This window comes from Mauremys mutica, chromosome 4, assembly GCF_020497125.1.
Source record: "Mauremys mutica isolate MM-2020 ecotype Southern chromosome 4, ASM2049712v1, whole genome shotgun sequence".
NCBI classification, from domain to species: domain Eukaryota; kingdom Metazoa; phylum Chordata; order Testudines; family Geoemydidae; genus Mauremys; species Mauremys mutica.
In genome coordinates this window covers 61,266,806-61,284,129 of record NC_059075.1, presented here as the reverse complement: position 1 = coordinate 61,284,129, position 17,324 = coordinate 61,266,806, and the positions used below count along the sequence as shown (strand labels likewise).

Genomic DNA, 17,324 nt, shown 5'->3' with positions numbered 1-17,324 from the left:
AGGATGCTGACTTCCTATTTTCTCATCCACCACCGAACTCTCTTGTCATGGATGCAGTTGCACAGAGGATGAAACAGTCACAATATCGACCCACCCCGCAAGACAAGGAACTTAGACGCCTTGACGTCTTGGGCCGCAAGGTTTATACGTCCTCCACACTACAATTCAGAATTTCAAACTATTCTGCTCTCCTCGCCAGTTACGACTTTGATAATTACAATAAACTTTTGAATTTGCCTCCTACATTCCAGAGGATAGGAGAGCAGACTTCAAATCAATCCTGACTGCGGGCAAACTGATTTCCGGAACGGCCCTACAGGCATCTCTAGACACTGCAGACACAGCAGCCAGTACAACTGCAACTGCTGTGGTTATGTGCAGATCCTCATGGCTCTCTGCATCCGGCGTCCCCAAAGAACTGCAGACCAAAGTGGAGGATCTCCCCTTTGATAAGGACAAACTTTTCTCCAAAAAAACTGATGAACTCCTTCACACCATGCGCACCCTGGGCATTCACCCATCTCTTCCCAGGAGACAACGATACCAATCCTACCAAAGACCACGCACACAACAGTACTATTGTCCTCAACCAAGACCGTACAACATAACTAGGAATCGTTCTAGACTCCCTAAGCGCAGACAAAATCAAAATCAAGCCACCACCTTCTGTCCATCGGGGAATAAACAACAGTTTTGAAACATTGGTCGAGGGTCTGCACGACCATCCCTTGATTCCACCACTTACTTGCCCATTTGGCCACCGCCTCCAGAATTTCCAACATGCCTGGCAGCGGATTACACAGGACTGCTGGGTCCTCGAAATAGTTCAGTCCAGTTACTCCATCCCTTTTATATCCTACCCTCCTACCCTTCCCCGTCCCTCTTCAGGGACCCTTCTCACAACCACTTACTTCGCACAGAAGTGGCGCATCTTCTGCAACTAGGTGCAGTGGAACCTGTGCCAACGCAACATCAAGGGACAGATTTCTACTCCCATTACTTTCTAACTCAGAAAAAGACCGGAGGATGGAGGCCTATACTAGAGCTATGCTGACTGAACAAATTTGTGAGGATACAAAGACTTAAGATGGTCACACTAGGCACAATAATACCTGCACTGGATCAAGGGGACTAGTTCACAGCCCTCGACCTACAGGATGCTTACTTTCATATATCAATTCATCCGGCTCACAGACACTTCCTATGATTCACAATCGGTCACAATCATTTTCAATACAGAGTTCTTCCTTTCGGACTCTCCACAGCACCAAGAGTTTTTTCTAAGACTCTAGCCGTGGTCGTGGCTCACCTCCGCAAACATGGGGTCACGCTGTTCTCCTACCTGGACAATTGCCTCATCAAGGGCAACTCCTGTGGCGAGACACTTCAAGCTACCCGTTTCGCCATCTCCCTCTTTCACAGCCTAGGCCTCCAAATAAACATCCAAAAATCCACCCTGACACCTACACAACAGATTGAGTTAATCGGCGCTCATCTCGACTCAATTCAGAGCAGGGCCTCGCTCCCATATCACAGATTCCTTGCTATCACGCAGCTCATACGCACGCTCTCTATTCGTCCCAGTACACAGGCAAGAATCTGTCTACAGCTGCTTGGTCACATGGCAGCCACCACCTTCGTGGTTCAGCACACCAGGCTACACATGAGATGTCTCCAGGGCTGGCTCAATTCCAATTTCAAACCCAACAGACACACCTTAGGGATGCTGCTGACTCCTCCTCCCAATGTTATAGCTTCCCTACATTGGTGGACAAGTCCAGAAAACCTCTGCACAGAGGTTTCCTTCCATCAACGATCCCCAATGCTCATGCTCACCACGGACGCTTCCCTAATCGGTTGGGGAGCGCACCTAGGGGGACACAGGGCACAAGGCCGGTGGTCCGCATCAGAGATCCATCTACATATAAATCTCTTAGAGCTCAGAGCAGTGAGGCGAGCATGCCTTCACTTTCTTCCCCTCATAAAGAACAAATCTCTTCGGGTCTTAACAGACAACATAGCATGCATGTACTACATAAACAGACAAGGGGGAGCCCGATCACATTCCCTTTGCATGGAAGCCATTCGACTATGGAATTGGTGCATACAACATCGAATACAAATCATTGCTTCCTATCTACCAGGCTGCCACAACACTACTGCCGACACACTCAGTAGGCACTTCTCAACAGAACACAAATGGGAACTGCACCCCGCAGTACTCCAACAGCTCTTCTCCCTCTGGGGCACCCCATCAATAGATATCTTTGCCATGACCCAGAATCGAAAATGTCCCCTGTTTTGCTCCAGAGCGGGACTCGGGACTGCATCCCTAGGAGATGCATTCCTCATCCCATGGAACAACTCCTTCCTGTACGCCTTCCCACCAATTCCTCTGTTACACAGGGTTCTTTGGAAGATTGCGGACGACAAGGCCCGGGTCATCCTTATTGCCCCGGCTTGACCAAGACAGACGTGGTATCCCTACCTACTCCGCATGTCCTCCCATCACCCACGGGGTCTCCCCAACAGGCCAGACCTCCTTTCCCAGGTCAATGGACGAGTTCTTCACCCCCAGCTCCAAAAGCTCCACCTCACAGCCTGGTTCCTTCATGGTTTCAGACACATGAACTAGCCTGTTCCGAGCAAGTCCAATATGTCCTCCTGCACAGTAGGAAAGACTCCACTCGTAAAACCTACCTGCAGAAGTGGAAGCGTTTCGCCCTCTGGTGCTCACGTAATCACTTCACACCCAATAATGTGACCCTCCCTAACATTCTAGACTACCTTCTGAAACTAAAACAGGACGGACTTTCGCTCAGCTCCATCAAAGTTCACCTGGCGGCGCTTACCACCTTCCATGACCTATTAGACGGTTATTCACTCTTTACCCACCCCTCCATAAAACGCTTTCTCACGGGCCTGCAAAATCTCTACCCTGAAATTTACCCAAAAGCGCCTGCATGGACTCTAACCCCGTTCTTCATGCTGTCATGAAACCTCCATTTGGGCTCTTGGCTACCTCCTCTCATCTCCATATGTCCATGAAGGTGGGTTTCTTAGTTGCCATAACATCGGCAAGGAGAGTTGGTGAAATGTGCACCCTGATGGCCCACCCTCCCTACACAATCTTCTCCAAAGACAAAGTCACTTTGAGACCACATCCTAAATTTCTTCCTAACGTGGTATCGACCTTCCACCTCAACCAACCTATATACTTACCTACTTTCTATCCCAAACCTCACAAGACTCCACAAGAGGCAACCCTGCATACTCTTGATGTCAGGCGAGCAATCGCCTTCTATTTAGACAGGACTAAACCATTTCGTAAGTCCCCACGACACTTTGTTTCTATTACCGAAAGATCGAAAGGTATGGTTATCTCTAAACAACGTCTATCCAAGTGGATCTCTGACTGTATCAGATCCTGTTACTGTGCGCAAAATCTTCAACCGCCCGAAGGCATTAGAACTCATTCCACTCGAGCCATGTCGACATCCATTGCCTTCCGACACAACGTTCCCATTCCTGACATCTGCAAAGCGGCTACATGGTCATCTGAACACACGTTTGCAAAACACTATGCTCTCACGCAAGACACCACGGCAGACACCATAGTAGGCCATACAGTACTATCTACAGTACTCACTGCCGCATCTCCAAAGTCCCACCAACCATAGTGGGTACTACTACACATTCACCTAGAGTGGAGCACCCACAGGGACAGCACTCGAAGAAGAAGAAGAAGAAGAAGAGAAAGTTACTTACCTTGCAGTAACTGAGGTTCTTCGAGATGTGTGTCCCTGTGGGTGCGCCACTCCCCGCCTTCCTCCCCTCTACTTTGCAGTACTAGTATGATTCTCCACAGTAGAGAAGGAACTGAGGAGGGTGTGGGGCGCACACACTCAGGAAGATTCCAACAAGACGGGACATACCAACTGAGTGCGTGCATCCCAACCAGGCACTGCTACCGAAAATCTCTGATCAACAGCGCCGGGACGCACCGTCACCTAGAGTGGAGCACCCACAGGGGGACACATCTCGAAGAACCTCAGTTACTGCAAGGTGAGTAACTTTCTCTTCTGTTCATTCCATAGGCGCCAACTTCTCCTGGTGATGATGGGTGCCCCCTCCCCCCCCCCAAGCCCTGCCCCAACTCCACCTCTGCTCCGCCCCCATTCCAACCCTTCCCCAAAGTCTCCACCCCAACTCCGCCCCCTCCCTGCCCCTATTGGACCCCTTCCCCAAATCCCGGCCCTGCCTCTTCCCCCACCTTCTCCCCTGAGTGCTCCATGTTCCCGCTCCTCCCTCCCACAGCTTGTTACGACATGTGGGGCAGCTCACCACATGTCTATATGTATGATACTGGATGAAAGTCAAACAATGCCTTACAACATATTATCATGTTTATGTTGTATGTCCCAATGTGTGCTCACTGCAGCACTGTATGTGATATCTTACACTGTTTTCTTGTGCAGGGACAGTCTAGTTACTGGAGGAACTGGAATGGACAGGGGAGAACCAGCAGATCACAGCCCACAGAGTTCTACTTGCATTTCCCCAGAGAGCGAGGCCACCACCCTGAGTAACTTAAAATATACCCTGGCAGGTAACTGTGATATTAGGAATGAAAGTTCAGTATTTCTGCAAGCCAAACACTTAGTATGTGATACAAGCTCCTTTCCCAGGTTCTATATCCTTTTCGCACTCTATATACAAATTGGATCCAAAATAACTAAATAGATTTTTTTTTTAATTCTCACCTTTAGTTATTTCAGGGCAAATCTGTGTGTGGTCTCTTATATTTTGGAATAAGAGTGCCTATCTCTTAAGTCAAATTGAAATTAGGCACTCTTGTTCCAAAATATGGCAGTCCACACACAGACTTGCCCTGAAATAACTAACTGTGTGAATTAACTGTGTGTTTGGCCCCCTCCATCTTTCCATTTTAATTTATTTAGTTATTTCATTTCCATTTTGTGTGTAGACAAGCCCTTATTCATGAAGCAGCTTGAAACCTTAAACAGAAGTGCAAGTTTACATCAGAATGGTACAAGCTCCTTGGCTTGTTATAAACGGAAAACAAGAAGATGGCACTGGAGCTGCTATTAAAATACTCTCCAATTTGTCCTGGCTAATGAGGAGGAAAAAGTTCTCTCCATAATAAATGCATTTTAGTACTTGTGCCTTCAAGAGGCACTTTGAATGAACTTTGTTATATGGGCTTCAATTATCTCATAGATCAGTTAACACTAAAGCCTAATGATGCCAATTTAAATGTCAACTTTGCTGACTATTTCGCTGTTGATTGTTTCAGCATCAACATGCAGCCATTCTGGGACTGTGGCCCTGTAGTGTCTCCCTCCTCACCTTTTGAGCTCAAGTGGTTCACAATTCCTTTTCCTCCCACATTCAACTACAGGCTCATAAGGAGCAATATTAAAATATACAATATATATTATATAAAAGGAAATCTTAGTTGTCACATTATACATTTTTCATAACACTTATACTATGGATTTCTCCCAGCTGTAAAATGACTTTCACAAAGCAGCACAACTACTCTTGCACAGAAGTCAAAGTATTTCATGCAATAAGCAATACATCTTGTGACTGTGTTAATCTGATGTTTCATTTATTTTGTGGTGTCAGCTAAAAACTTAAGCCTGATTGGCCATTGATGATCAGCACAAGGCTGGTTATTATACATGGAGAATACTTGCAGTGTGTTGGTATTCAAGTAGAACAGCTCCTAATTTGTGTGCAAGTGGTCCCAGGTTCAAAATCTGACTAATGTCTTGCAAGGGGTTCAGATACCATGGCACAACAAGAATCTTCTATTCTGTTCGGTATTGGAAGTACAGTTACAACAACTCAGGAAGTGGAAGAATGGAGTAAAGTTTGAACATGATGACTTGCAAAGGATTTTTTAAAGTGAGGCTTATGTTCTTTTTCAGTTCTTTAAGATGGACAAGAATACTGAAAGGAAGGATTTTTTTTAATCTGCATAAAAAAAAAATAGAAATGTCAGGATTTTGTCAAGTCGTCTTTCCTAGTTTTGCTAGAAGATCTTCAAGGGGTGTCAGAGATGTGTGTTGTGAGCTCCCACACCTGAACTGAAAGAAAAGGGAGTGCTCAATCTTTCCAAACAGAACCTTTCTCTAGGTGTTTGTTAAGCATTATCATTAACTAAGTATTAACAAAAACAAAAATATCAGAATTTTAAGACTGGCTAAAAATCCCTTTCTCTCTTGATTGCTTAATTTTCACTCTCTTGTGATGTCATCACTTAGTAATTCTGCCCTCATTATAACATGTTCCAGGTTGGACAGAAGCTGAATTTTGAACGTTAAAAAATCTTTTTTACAAAACTTTTCCTGCCTCCTCTCTATTTCGTAGCAGAAACTAAAATGGGCACCTACCAATTTTTTTTTTTTTTTTAACATTTGAAGATTACTTTTAAAACTCATTAGTGGTTTCCGTTTCACATTGAGATCAAAATTCTGGAGGCTGGAGTTGCTGCTGACAGACAATCATTCTACGTTTGCTGGGCATAGTTGCAGCAAGCTTGGTTTGGAAATGCAGTAATGTACTTGGACTTTTTTGCTTTGGAAGAAAGGGAAGGTGGGACTGTGTACAGCCATCGTAAAGATGGGACTTGAGTGCGGGTATGAAATATACATCCACTGTGATTACTGATGCAGGGGAATCTCTAATGTTGTGTTTTTCATTGCAGAAGAGGAAGAAGAGGAAAATATGGAGTACATAGTCATTGATCAATTCCAGCAGAAATTTGGTCCTGCTGTGAGTAATAGCCTGAATGTTATCATTGTTATGTCTACATTACAAAGTTAAATCAACTTAAGTTACGTCAACGATCATCCACCGCTGTAATTCTACTGCTTTTGCAATCCACACCACACACGATGGCGGAGCGTGTCCACAGTTGGCGCTCTTGCATTGACAGACAAAGAAGTGCACCATGGGTGGATATCCCACTGTGCAACTTGCCACCATCTGCCTCTGGGTGTTCTGGGAAGAGTTTGCAGTGCCTTGTGGGGGCGGGTTTACTGTCCCATGATGCAGTTTTCTCCATCCCATTATTCCATGGGCTTCCAACTACATTTTGCACGGCTTTTCAACAGCCACTGTAAACTGCGTGCCTGCCATCTGTGTCTCAAAGCATGGCTCCTACACTTCTCTCCCATATTGTGATGAGTGTTATGAACACAGTATTTCATTAGCTGTGAATCTGATGATGACTCCTGCTCTATGTCATGGAAAGAAACAATTCAAGATTGCTTTTGGCATTCACGGAGCAGCTGCACATGGTGGACCGTTGGTTCTGTGTGCAGGAAACAAGCACTGAGTGGTGGGATTGCATCATGATGCGTATATGGGATGATGAGCAGTGGCTGCAGAACTTTTGGATGCACAAAGCCACCTACCTGGAACTGTGTGTGGAGCTTGCTCCTGTCTTCTGGCGCAAGAACACCAAAATGAGAGCTGCCCTAACAGTGGAGAAGCAAGTGGTGATCACTGTGTGGAAGCTGGCAACTCTGGACTGCTACTGCTCAGTCACAAATGAGTTTGGAGTTGGGAAGTCCACTGTGAGGGTTGTAGTAATGCAAGTGTGCAGAGCCTTAATTGCCTCCTGTTATGAAAGACTGTGAGTGGGAAACAGTGGATGGCTTCGCAACAATGGGATTCCCAAACTGCAGCAGGGTGATAGATGGCACACACATCCCCATTTTGGTGCCAAACCATCTTGTGACGGAGTACATCCACAGAAAGGGCTACTTTTCTATGGTGTTACAATCTCTGGTGGATCACTGGGGTTGTTTCACTGACATCAAAGCGGAATGGTCAGGGAAGGAGCATCAAGATGGATTGTCAGTCTGCTGATTTTGAGCAGCCAGATACTAAGGCTATTACTTAGTACTAAGGATACTAAGAGGGGTTCAATGGGGGGCTATTCAAATCAGGGAAGCTTTGAAGGAACATTTTGACAATGAGCCCCAGTAATATGTCTGTCTGTCTAATGCATTTAGCCAGGCATTGTTTTCTTGCACTGTAGTCTGAACCTTGTAATGATTGCTGTGTGTGCATTAATTTCATAATGCAAATGCACCAGTTGCCACTGGGTATGAATTTCAGCAGCAATCACTGTTTGTAGGAGACAAATGAAAATTCCATATCTTTCTATAAGTACATTTTTTATTCAACAGCGATACAAACATTTATTTGTTCTGCAAGGGACATGAAAATGAAGAGCACATTTTCAAATGAGGTTCTCACCGTTGGGTATATGTCCAGCTGTCATTGTGATACATGTCCTTCAGGGCAGAGCACATGGGGGTACTGAGGTGGCCCAGGAACATATGAGGAGTGTGTGTGGGGAGAGCATGGAAGGCAGTTCTGTATGGGCTGCAGGAGGAGGTAAACATGGATTTGTTCCATCTGCAGTTCAGTCAGGGACCTCAGAATGTCTGTTTGGTCCTGTAGCAGCTGTATCATCTGCTCCTGTCCTTGTTTCCTCTCTTGGCTATTCATATGCATTTTCTCACTGATATACTCTGCTCACAATCCGAAGTATCTGAGGATTGCTGCGCTTCCCTGAACATGTCTTCCTTATTCCTCCTGTTTCATTTCCTTATCTGACAGAGCTGCTCAGCCGGTGTGCAGGAGGAGACCATCAAGGGCACATCTGCAGAAGCTAAAGAAATAATAGGCAGAGGCACTGTTGTGAGTGCATTCACAGCCTTGATTCAAACTAGTTAGAAACACCACTTTCTCACTTCCCCTTGGCAGGCACACAGCACAGTGGGAGCCCCAGCCATGGTGAGTTCGGCCCTGCGGTAGAAGGGGCAAGATGGGACTAAGGGTGGGGTGCTTCAGAGGGGAATCACTATAAGCGCCTAGGGCCACTATTCTGAATACTGGCACCATTTTCCACAGGTAGGGGTGATAGCAGCTGATATCTTGCTCCTGAGGGTAACTGAGGATGCAAGGTTGCAGCTTCTGCTTGCGTGTGGCTGCAGAGCGGGTCCGTATGCTGCTTACCTATGTGCTGCTTTGTTGCCTGCAGAAATAATTGCCGATTCATGCAGCAAAGTTTCCTATAGCAGGGGGGAAAACAAAGTAGCCCTCCCAAGCAACTTTTGGCAGAGGATTGCAGAGAGCCTACGAGAATGTTTCCTAGAGATCTCTAAGAGGATTCCTGGGACATCCTGGTGAGCATCAACAAACTTTCCCGCAGGACCCTCTCTGCCTAGGTGCATAGGGGAATGAGAAGCATATACTGTGCCTGTGTTGGGTATTTAAGTCCCCCTTCTACCCTGCTTAAAAAAGCAGAGCTCTACTTCTTGTCTCCCTGCAGTATCAAAGAACAAAGAGTATTTTCCAGAGCTCCCCTTTCTTGCATCAGGCGCGCCACAGCCGGAGTGCTGGGGCTGGCTAGACCCCTCCGGAGTTGAGAAGAGTTCCTTGCTCACCAGGCCACCGGACGTCTCTGTCACCTGTCCCCATCCTGCTCTAACTGCACTTCCTCTTCCACCACATCTTCCTCAGGGTTGACTCCACTGACCACTGTCTCCAGCTCCTGTAAAGCTCCTTGTAGAAGCAGCAAGTCTTTGGAAATGCACCAGACCAACGATTGGCCTCCCTTGCCTTCTGGTATGCATGCCTCAGCAACTTGATCTTGGCACGGCACTGCTGCTTGTCCCTATTTTACTCCTTCTTCTCTATGCCATGAGCAATCTGCCCATAGATATCAAAGTTCCTGTGGCTGAAGTGGAGCAGTGACTGCACAGCTTCCTCTCCGCACAGACCCAGCAGATCCAACAACTCAAGAGTACTCCAGGCAGGCGCACGTTTTGTTTCAGGGAGCCAGCATGGTCAGCTGGGCAAATGCTATGTGAGCTCTCCATGCTGAGCAAACAGGAAGAGGAATTTAAAAAATTCCTGGGGCTTTAAACTGGTGGCCAGAACGAACACAATGGGCTTTGTGGGACACCTCCTGGAGGCCACCTAGGGTGACATAAGCAACACAGTGTTTACACTGACACTGCATTGGTCTAACTACATCCCCCATAAGCCCTACACCTGTTGCCAAGGTGGTTTTATTATGTCAGCTTAGCAGGGGAGTTAAATCAGTGGGAGGAACATTGTAGTGTGTACACCTCCACAGTTAGGTCCATGTAAGCTGCCTTATGTTGACTTATCTGTGTAGTGTAAACATGGCCTTAGAGTGGTGATCTGTGACCTTGTCTTAGTTCAATAGCCAGTAGATTTTGCTATGCAGGATCTTGAGCAGTTCTCCATGAGATCTAGTTCTGGAGTACACTTTACAGCTTGTGTTCCCTAACTCCTATGGTGATGTGGTAACCACTATTTGTCTGAGTAAAGTGGCAGTGACCTCTTTGATGACCACCAATGACTTCTTACATCAGCATAACAATGATGTGGAAAGGTGTGTGCACATGTATCAAATGTGGTGGGGTTCTGTGCATGTTGGGGTTTGTCATCTTTGTGAAGTCTATCAAATATGGGGGGTCTATGTCTATTTTTTGTGTGTGTGATTTATATCAATTGTGTATAGCAGTTGTGCAAGGGGCCATGTGTGTATGGGAGTCTATCAGTTGTTGGGGGTCAGAATTAAATTGATGTGTTTTGTAGGAATTAAAATTTAAATGGCCTGTGTTGTGGGGAGTATCAGAATTACTTGGTGCTGGGTGACAGAATCAGTTGTCAGTCTTTTCAGTGGTGTGTGGGGCTTTTGCAAGTTACCACCATCTTTCCCCCCCCAATCTGCCCCGCTCGGGAAACTGGCTTTGCTGCTCTAGATCAGTGGTTCTCAAAGCCGGTCCGCCGCTTGTTCAGGGAAAGTGCGGGCTGAGGGATTTGCTGGCTGTCCTTCCCGCAGCCCTCATTGGCCTGGAGCGGCAAACCGCGGCCAGTGGGAGCCGCGATCGGCCAAACCTGCGGACATGGCAGGTAAACAAACCGGTCCAGCCTGCGAGGGGCTTTCCCTGAACAAGCGGCTGATTGGCTTTGAGAACCACTGCTCTAGATTCAACAGGAGGCCTAAATAGCTGGTGGTGAGAGGGTTCTGTCATAGTGCCCTTTGACCTAATGGCAGATTCATGATTAAAAACCTTATTTGGGGGAAATGATCTTGTCCCCTATGTTTGTATAACAAAAACAGTTATTGTTTTTACATGGCAGTAGGACCTGCAAGGGCACCATTGTGCTAGGCCTTGTACACACACATAGCAAAAAGATGATCCCTTCTCCAGAGAGCTAATCTAAGCATTGTTTGAAAAGGAAGATGTGAGGTGTTTTTTTTTTTTTTTTCTAAAAAATTATAATGCTGCTGTGACTGGCCTGTGCTCTGAGACTTGCTTTCTTATAAAAATACTATAATGGTCCAGATCCCTTTTCCTTCAGTGCCCCAATTGTGCCTCTCCAGTTTCTTTTTATGCAAAAGATATTGACAGAAATTGATAATGGTTAGGCTGCTGGTGTACTGAGACCACTGCCAGTCATGCTGACCAATATTGTGTCATTGTTTCCTTGTGCTCCACCATCTGTTTATCTGAATCCATTTTGCCTTATACTTATATTGTAAGCTCTTTGAGGCAGGGACCATCTTTTTTTGTTCTGTTTTTGTACAGCACCAGTGAGTGGGCTCCTAGGTGCTACAATAATATAAATAATAATATGTACAGCTTTTAGAGGATGAACTCCTTTTAATCCATGGGCACTGGGTATCAAAGGCCGGGGGAGGCTGAGCCTCTGCAAACAGCCCTGTGTGGCCCGGTCACATTCCATCCCCAGGTCCTCTCCTTCTTCCCGGCGCTGGGCTGGGGCCAGGGACTCTGGGCAGCTGGATCTGGTGCTCACAACGCCTGCCCCACACTCTGGAGGGGACGATCTGAGTTCTGGCAGAGGAAGACGAGCGGTGGGGTGGGCCGGAGGCTAACCTCACTGAGCCTGCGGTTCACCCACCACCAATGTTTTAATCCATGGAAACAGGTAAAGTACAGGGAGCAAGCTTATCCATACTATCTCAACAATATGCCTCAAACCTCCTCTGGTGGTGAGAGTTGTTCGTTATCTATGCTCCATACAGTCCTTGAGCTCTCTGCTAAGGGTACGTCTACACTACGGGACTATTCCGAATTTGCATAAACCGGTTTTGTAAAACAGATTTTATAAAATCGAGTGCGCGCGGCCACACTAAACACATTAAATCGGTGGTGTGCGTCCATGGTCCGAGGCTAGCGTCGATTTCTGAAGCGTTGCACTGTGGGTAGCTATCCCGTAGCTATCCCATAGTTCCCGCAGCCTCCCCCGCCCCTTGGCATTTCCGGGTTGAGATCCCAGTGCCTGATGGGGCAAAAATCATTGTCGCGGGTGGTTCTGGGTAAATGTCGTCAGTCACTCCTTCCTCTGGGAAAGCAACGGCAGACAAGCATTTCGCGCCTTTTTTCCCTGGATTGCCCTGGCAGATGCCATAGCATGGCAATCATGGAGCCTGTTTTGCCTTTTGTGACTGTCACCGTATGTGTACTAGATGCCGCTGACAGAGGCGATTCAGCAGCGCTACACAGCAGCATGCTTTTGCTTTTGCATGACAGCAGAGATGGTTATCAGCCATACTGCACCATCTACCAATCCATAAATTGGTAATAAGATGATCATGGCTACCAGTCCTTTTGCACTGTTCCATTTGCTGCTGTCATAAGTGCCCCTGGCTGCTCTTAGCCAGGGGCGCAAAAGCCAAAATTGGGAATGACTCCCTGAGTCAATCCCTCCTTTTTGGTATCTAAAAATAGAATCAGTCCTGCCTAGAATATGGGCAAGTGTACTAGAGAACCACTGTATCAGAGAACCAGAGAGCACAGCTGCTCTGTGTCAGATCCTGCAGAAATTATGAGCTGTATGCTATTCACAGGGGGTGCTCCTGCAACAACCCCTCCTGTTCATTTCATTCTTCCCCCAGCCTTCATGGGCTACCGTAGCATTGTCCCCCCACTTGTGTGATGAAGTAATAAAGAATGCAGGAATAAGACACAGTGACTTGTTAGTGAAGGCAGCCTCCAGCTGCTATGATAGTCCAGACAGGACAGTAAGGAGTGCATCCCTCTGCTAGTTCAGGGGCACTTGAATCTTTTCTTTACACATGAAGGGTGGGGGCTGATGGAGCTCAGCCCCCTGTTGCTATGACAATGATGGATATCAGCCATACTGCACCATCTACCAGGAAAAATTAGGACCAGGCGACCTTGATCGACCTGTCCCAAGCAAGTTGGTATGGTATGGTTACCAGTCCTTTTGCACTGCCCCATGTGCCAATAGGCTGATGATGAGGACGGGTAGCAGTCCTATTGTACCATCAGCCACCCATGGCGGGGTGGGAGGAAGGATGTTGTTGTTGAGTGCTGCACCATCCCGTCTATCTGCAGCATTCAGTAAAGATAGGGTGACATGTAAAAGAGTCAAGACAGGATTGTTTTCCCTTTCACTTCTGGGGGTGGGTGGGGGGGGTGCGTAAATTGCCTAGCTATGCCCTGACCCACCGCGGACACTGTTTTTGACCCTAGAAGCATTTGGAGCTCAGCCAAGAATGCAAATGCTTTTCAGAGACTGCAGGAACTGTGGGATAGCTTGAGTCCTCCAGTCCATGAGCGTCCATTTGATTCTTTGGCTTTCCGTTACGCTTGCCACGCAGCAGTGCGCTGAGTCCCTGCTATGGCGTCTGTCTGGAGATATTTAAAAAATGATTTTGAATTTCGTCTTCTGTAACGGAGCGCTGATAGAACAGATTTGCCTGCCCTTACAGCAATCACGTCCGCATCGTCCATGCTGGAGTTCTTTCTTTATTTTGATTTTTAACTGCATCACCACCCGTGGTGATCGGAGCTCCACGCTGGGCAAACAGGAAATATTCAAAAGTTCGCGGGGCTTTTCCTGTCTACCTGGCCACTGCATCCGAGTTCAGATTGCTGTCCAGAGCGGTCAGTGGTGCACTGTGGGATACCGCCCGGAGGCCAATACCGTCGATCAGCGGCCACACTAACCCTAATCCGATATGGTAATACCGATACTAGCGCTACTCCTCTCGTTAGGGAGGAGTACAGAAACCGGTTTAAAGAGCCATTAAAATCGATATAAGGTGCCTCCTAGTGTGGACGGTTGTGGCGTTAAATCGGTTTTACGCTCCTAAAACCGGTTTAAACGCGTAGTGTAGACCAGGCTTAAGACTATCAATGAGGGCACTGATTATAGTATATGTTGTGTTTCATATGCCTGTCTTCCAGTAATTGGACTGAAACCTCCAGTGTCTCTCTCATAGGCCACTGAACACCTGTCAGATGCAAATTACTTTTGGTCACTAATGACTTCTGTTGAATTTGAACCAATGACTGAGAGGTGAAAGACTCCCTGTTTTTATGACCAGTTTCCCAAGCCATCCAATTCCTATATTCCTTTCCTTCTTGTTCTCACTAGATGCTGCACATCAAAAAACAGAGTGTTTTTGGTGTGGCAGCAGAGGGTGTTAATCTGTGTCGTCATGGAAGACTCTGCTGGCTTCAGGTAAGGGGCAGTTAAAGAAAGAGAGAATGTGTTTTTCAAGATGTTCCACTGTTAAGAAGGCATAATCTGGGGGAAAAACTTGGGCTAAGTCTACACGTAAAAAAAAATATACTTGTATAACCCACATAGTTAAGCTGGTGAAAGCCATTTTATAGAAGCGATTATACTGATATAAAGTGTTTCATATCAGTATTACTTATTTTATTTTTCCTGAACCAGAATAAGCTGTACCAATATAAGCAATTCGATATAACTGCATCTACACTAGGAGGGTTTTGCTACTTTAACTCTGCTGGCATAGTTAAAGCAGCAAAACTCTTTATGTGTAGACAAGGCCTTGATGATTGATCTTGAAACAGGTCAGAATATGGGAAGATTAGCTTAAAAGTGTGAGTCCAGAGATGTTTAAATTCATGATAGTAAGGCCTTATCTAAATTAAAAGTTGCATTGGTTTAACATTCAAAGTTTAAAAAACAATTTATTTAAATGTGTCCGAAGCCTGTGTGGATGCTCTTAATTCAATTTTAAATCTGGTTTATGTAAAATTAAGTGTCCACACAAGGTTTGAATGAGTTTAATTAAATTGGTTTAAAATAAGCCAGGGCAACTTTGAATATAAGCAAGGCCAAGTCTTATGTCAAAGTCTGGTGGCAGAGGACAGGATACAGTGTTTTCATTTTAACCCTTGCAGTGAAAGGGGAGTCAATGAAAGGAAAAGTTCAGGGGGGCTGTTATTCGCTTTGTCTATATCCAGTGAAGGAAGTGAGGAAATGGAAGGTTGGTTTAATTCAGGCATTTTGGATAGGATTTCTGATATGTATGTTCTTTGCATGTCTGAAAATGCCCATTATGTAACTGCACACAATAAGCTACTGAGTTTGATCCCTTATTGCAAGCTTGTCTGCGAGTATCTGTTTGAAAACAGCAGGGATTATCTCCAGATTAATATTAATGAAACTGTAACCCTACTGTCCTCAAGGTACTTTTTGTGAACAACATTCTTTTACAAAGCTGGGTAACAGCAGACCCTCCCCCTTCTTTTAGATCCCTCTCTGGCCTCCCCACTTGTGAGTAAATTGGGATTGTTTTGTTTTAGGTAGCCACGAGGAGTCGGGTTTTTTTATTTGATATTTTCCTTCTGGGGCCTCGAGTTTTCAAAAATGGACTGCAAATGGTGCTGGAAGACAAGAACATTTTGAAAGTAAGTGTTCAGAAGGGTGGCAGGCTGTGTGAGAAATGATTGAGCCACATCAGTAAAAAATTGCAATTGGATATTGAATCTACAGTCATATTCAAGCATCTTTCTTCGGTTCTTCAGGTCATCCATGACTGCCGTTTGATCTCAGACTGCCTGTCACATCAGTATGGAATCATTCTTTCCAATGTATTTGATACACAGGTACCCTGCTAACAAGTTTGGTTTGTAACCGGAGAACAGTTTCAGCAAGAGAAAAGCTTACTGGCTTGGTATAAGGGTTTCTCCTGACTAGGATACAAGCAGGGCCGGCTCCAGGCACCAGCAAAGGAAGCAGGTGCCTGGGGCAGCACTCCGTCTGTTATTGGGGCGGCACGTCGGGTCTTCGGCGGCAGCTCAAGCGCGCCGCTTTAGTCTTCGGTGGCAATTCGGCGGTGGGTGCTTCACTCCGTCTCTTTCTCTTCGGCGGAAGCTCAATCAGGTTTTTCTTCTTTTGCAGCTTGGGGTGGCAAAAAAGCTGGAGCCAGCCCTGGATACAAGCATTTTGCTTAGAATGTATTAGCTGTCATGTTCTAACTAACACACTCTAACACTCCAGTACAGGCAAGGTAGGGTGACCAGATGTCCCAATTTTATAGGGACAATCGTGATTTTGGGGTCTTTTTCTTATACTGGCTCCTATTATCCCTCCCCCCAATCCCGATTTTTCATATTTGCTGTCTGGTCACCTTAAGGCAGGGGTTCGTGACGCCATGTAGATTGCCACGGACTCGCAGGGGCGAAAGAAAATGCAGGCCTGTTATTTACCAGGCTGCACGTGGCAACAGACTATATTGGTAAGAGATGCAAGGAGAGTGTGGGTCACGATGCAAACTGCAGACACACACACACACACACACACACACTAAACTTAATCAATTTAAAAGTTTTATTGGGGATAATTACAAGGGGTAAGGGAGCAGTGTATGATTAGCTAATAGAGTTAATGAAACTTAAAACACACAATGACTAAAATATCTACTAACAATATTTATAAACAAAGATGCAGCATTTAGTAATAAGTGATACTTACAAATACAAACCAACGCATAACGACCGGCAAACGTAGAAGCTCTGCTTGAAACACGTGAGCTGAGAGAGAGGCTTCGAGGTGATCAGGCTCGGTTACGGGTATTCACAGGATACACGGGTATACACAGGATTCGTTTTTCTTTCTCCTCTCCCTGCCTGCACATGGCAGGCCGGCCATAAAGTACCCACTATGACATCATAGAAGTGTCACAGGGGACGGGGCCCAAAACCTGTTTGTGTTTGTTTCTGATTGGCACAAGCGAAGTTAACACCATGTAGGGGAGCAGGTGCCTTAAAGTCTGGCTTTGCCCCCAAAAGGTGAGGAAATGCATATTTGTTTAGAATGCGTACAACACTGAATGACAAAAGAAGAGGCCAGGGCAATACTGGTATGGGCAAGTTTTACAGGATGCAGACAGGAACTCATCTCAACATGCCCCCGTGCCCTGGCCGAAA

The 17,324-nt window shown here is 46.1% G+C and overlaps 1 protein-coding gene across 8 annotated transcripts in view; it reads left to right on the top strand.

Moving 5' to 3' along the window:
• EXD1 (exonuclease 3'-5' domain containing 1) overlaps positions 1–17,324 on the top strand; it is a 46,186-nt gene that overhangs the window by 10,485 nt on the left and 18,377 nt on the right. For all 8 annotated transcript variants that reach the window (XM_045013894.1, XM_045013887.1, XM_045013888.1 and 5 more), the window contains 5 exons: positions 4,479–4,609; positions 6,737–6,804; positions 14,515–14,601; positions 15,699–15,803; positions 15,921–16,001. In XM_045013894.1, coding sequence (XP_044869829.1) covers positions 4,479–4,609; positions 6,737–6,804; positions 14,515–14,601; positions 15,699–15,803; positions 15,921–16,001 — 472 coding nt within the window. The remainder of the gene's footprint in view (positions 1–4,478; positions 4,610–6,736; positions 6,805–14,514; positions 14,602–15,698; positions 15,804–15,920; positions 16,002–17,324) is intronic.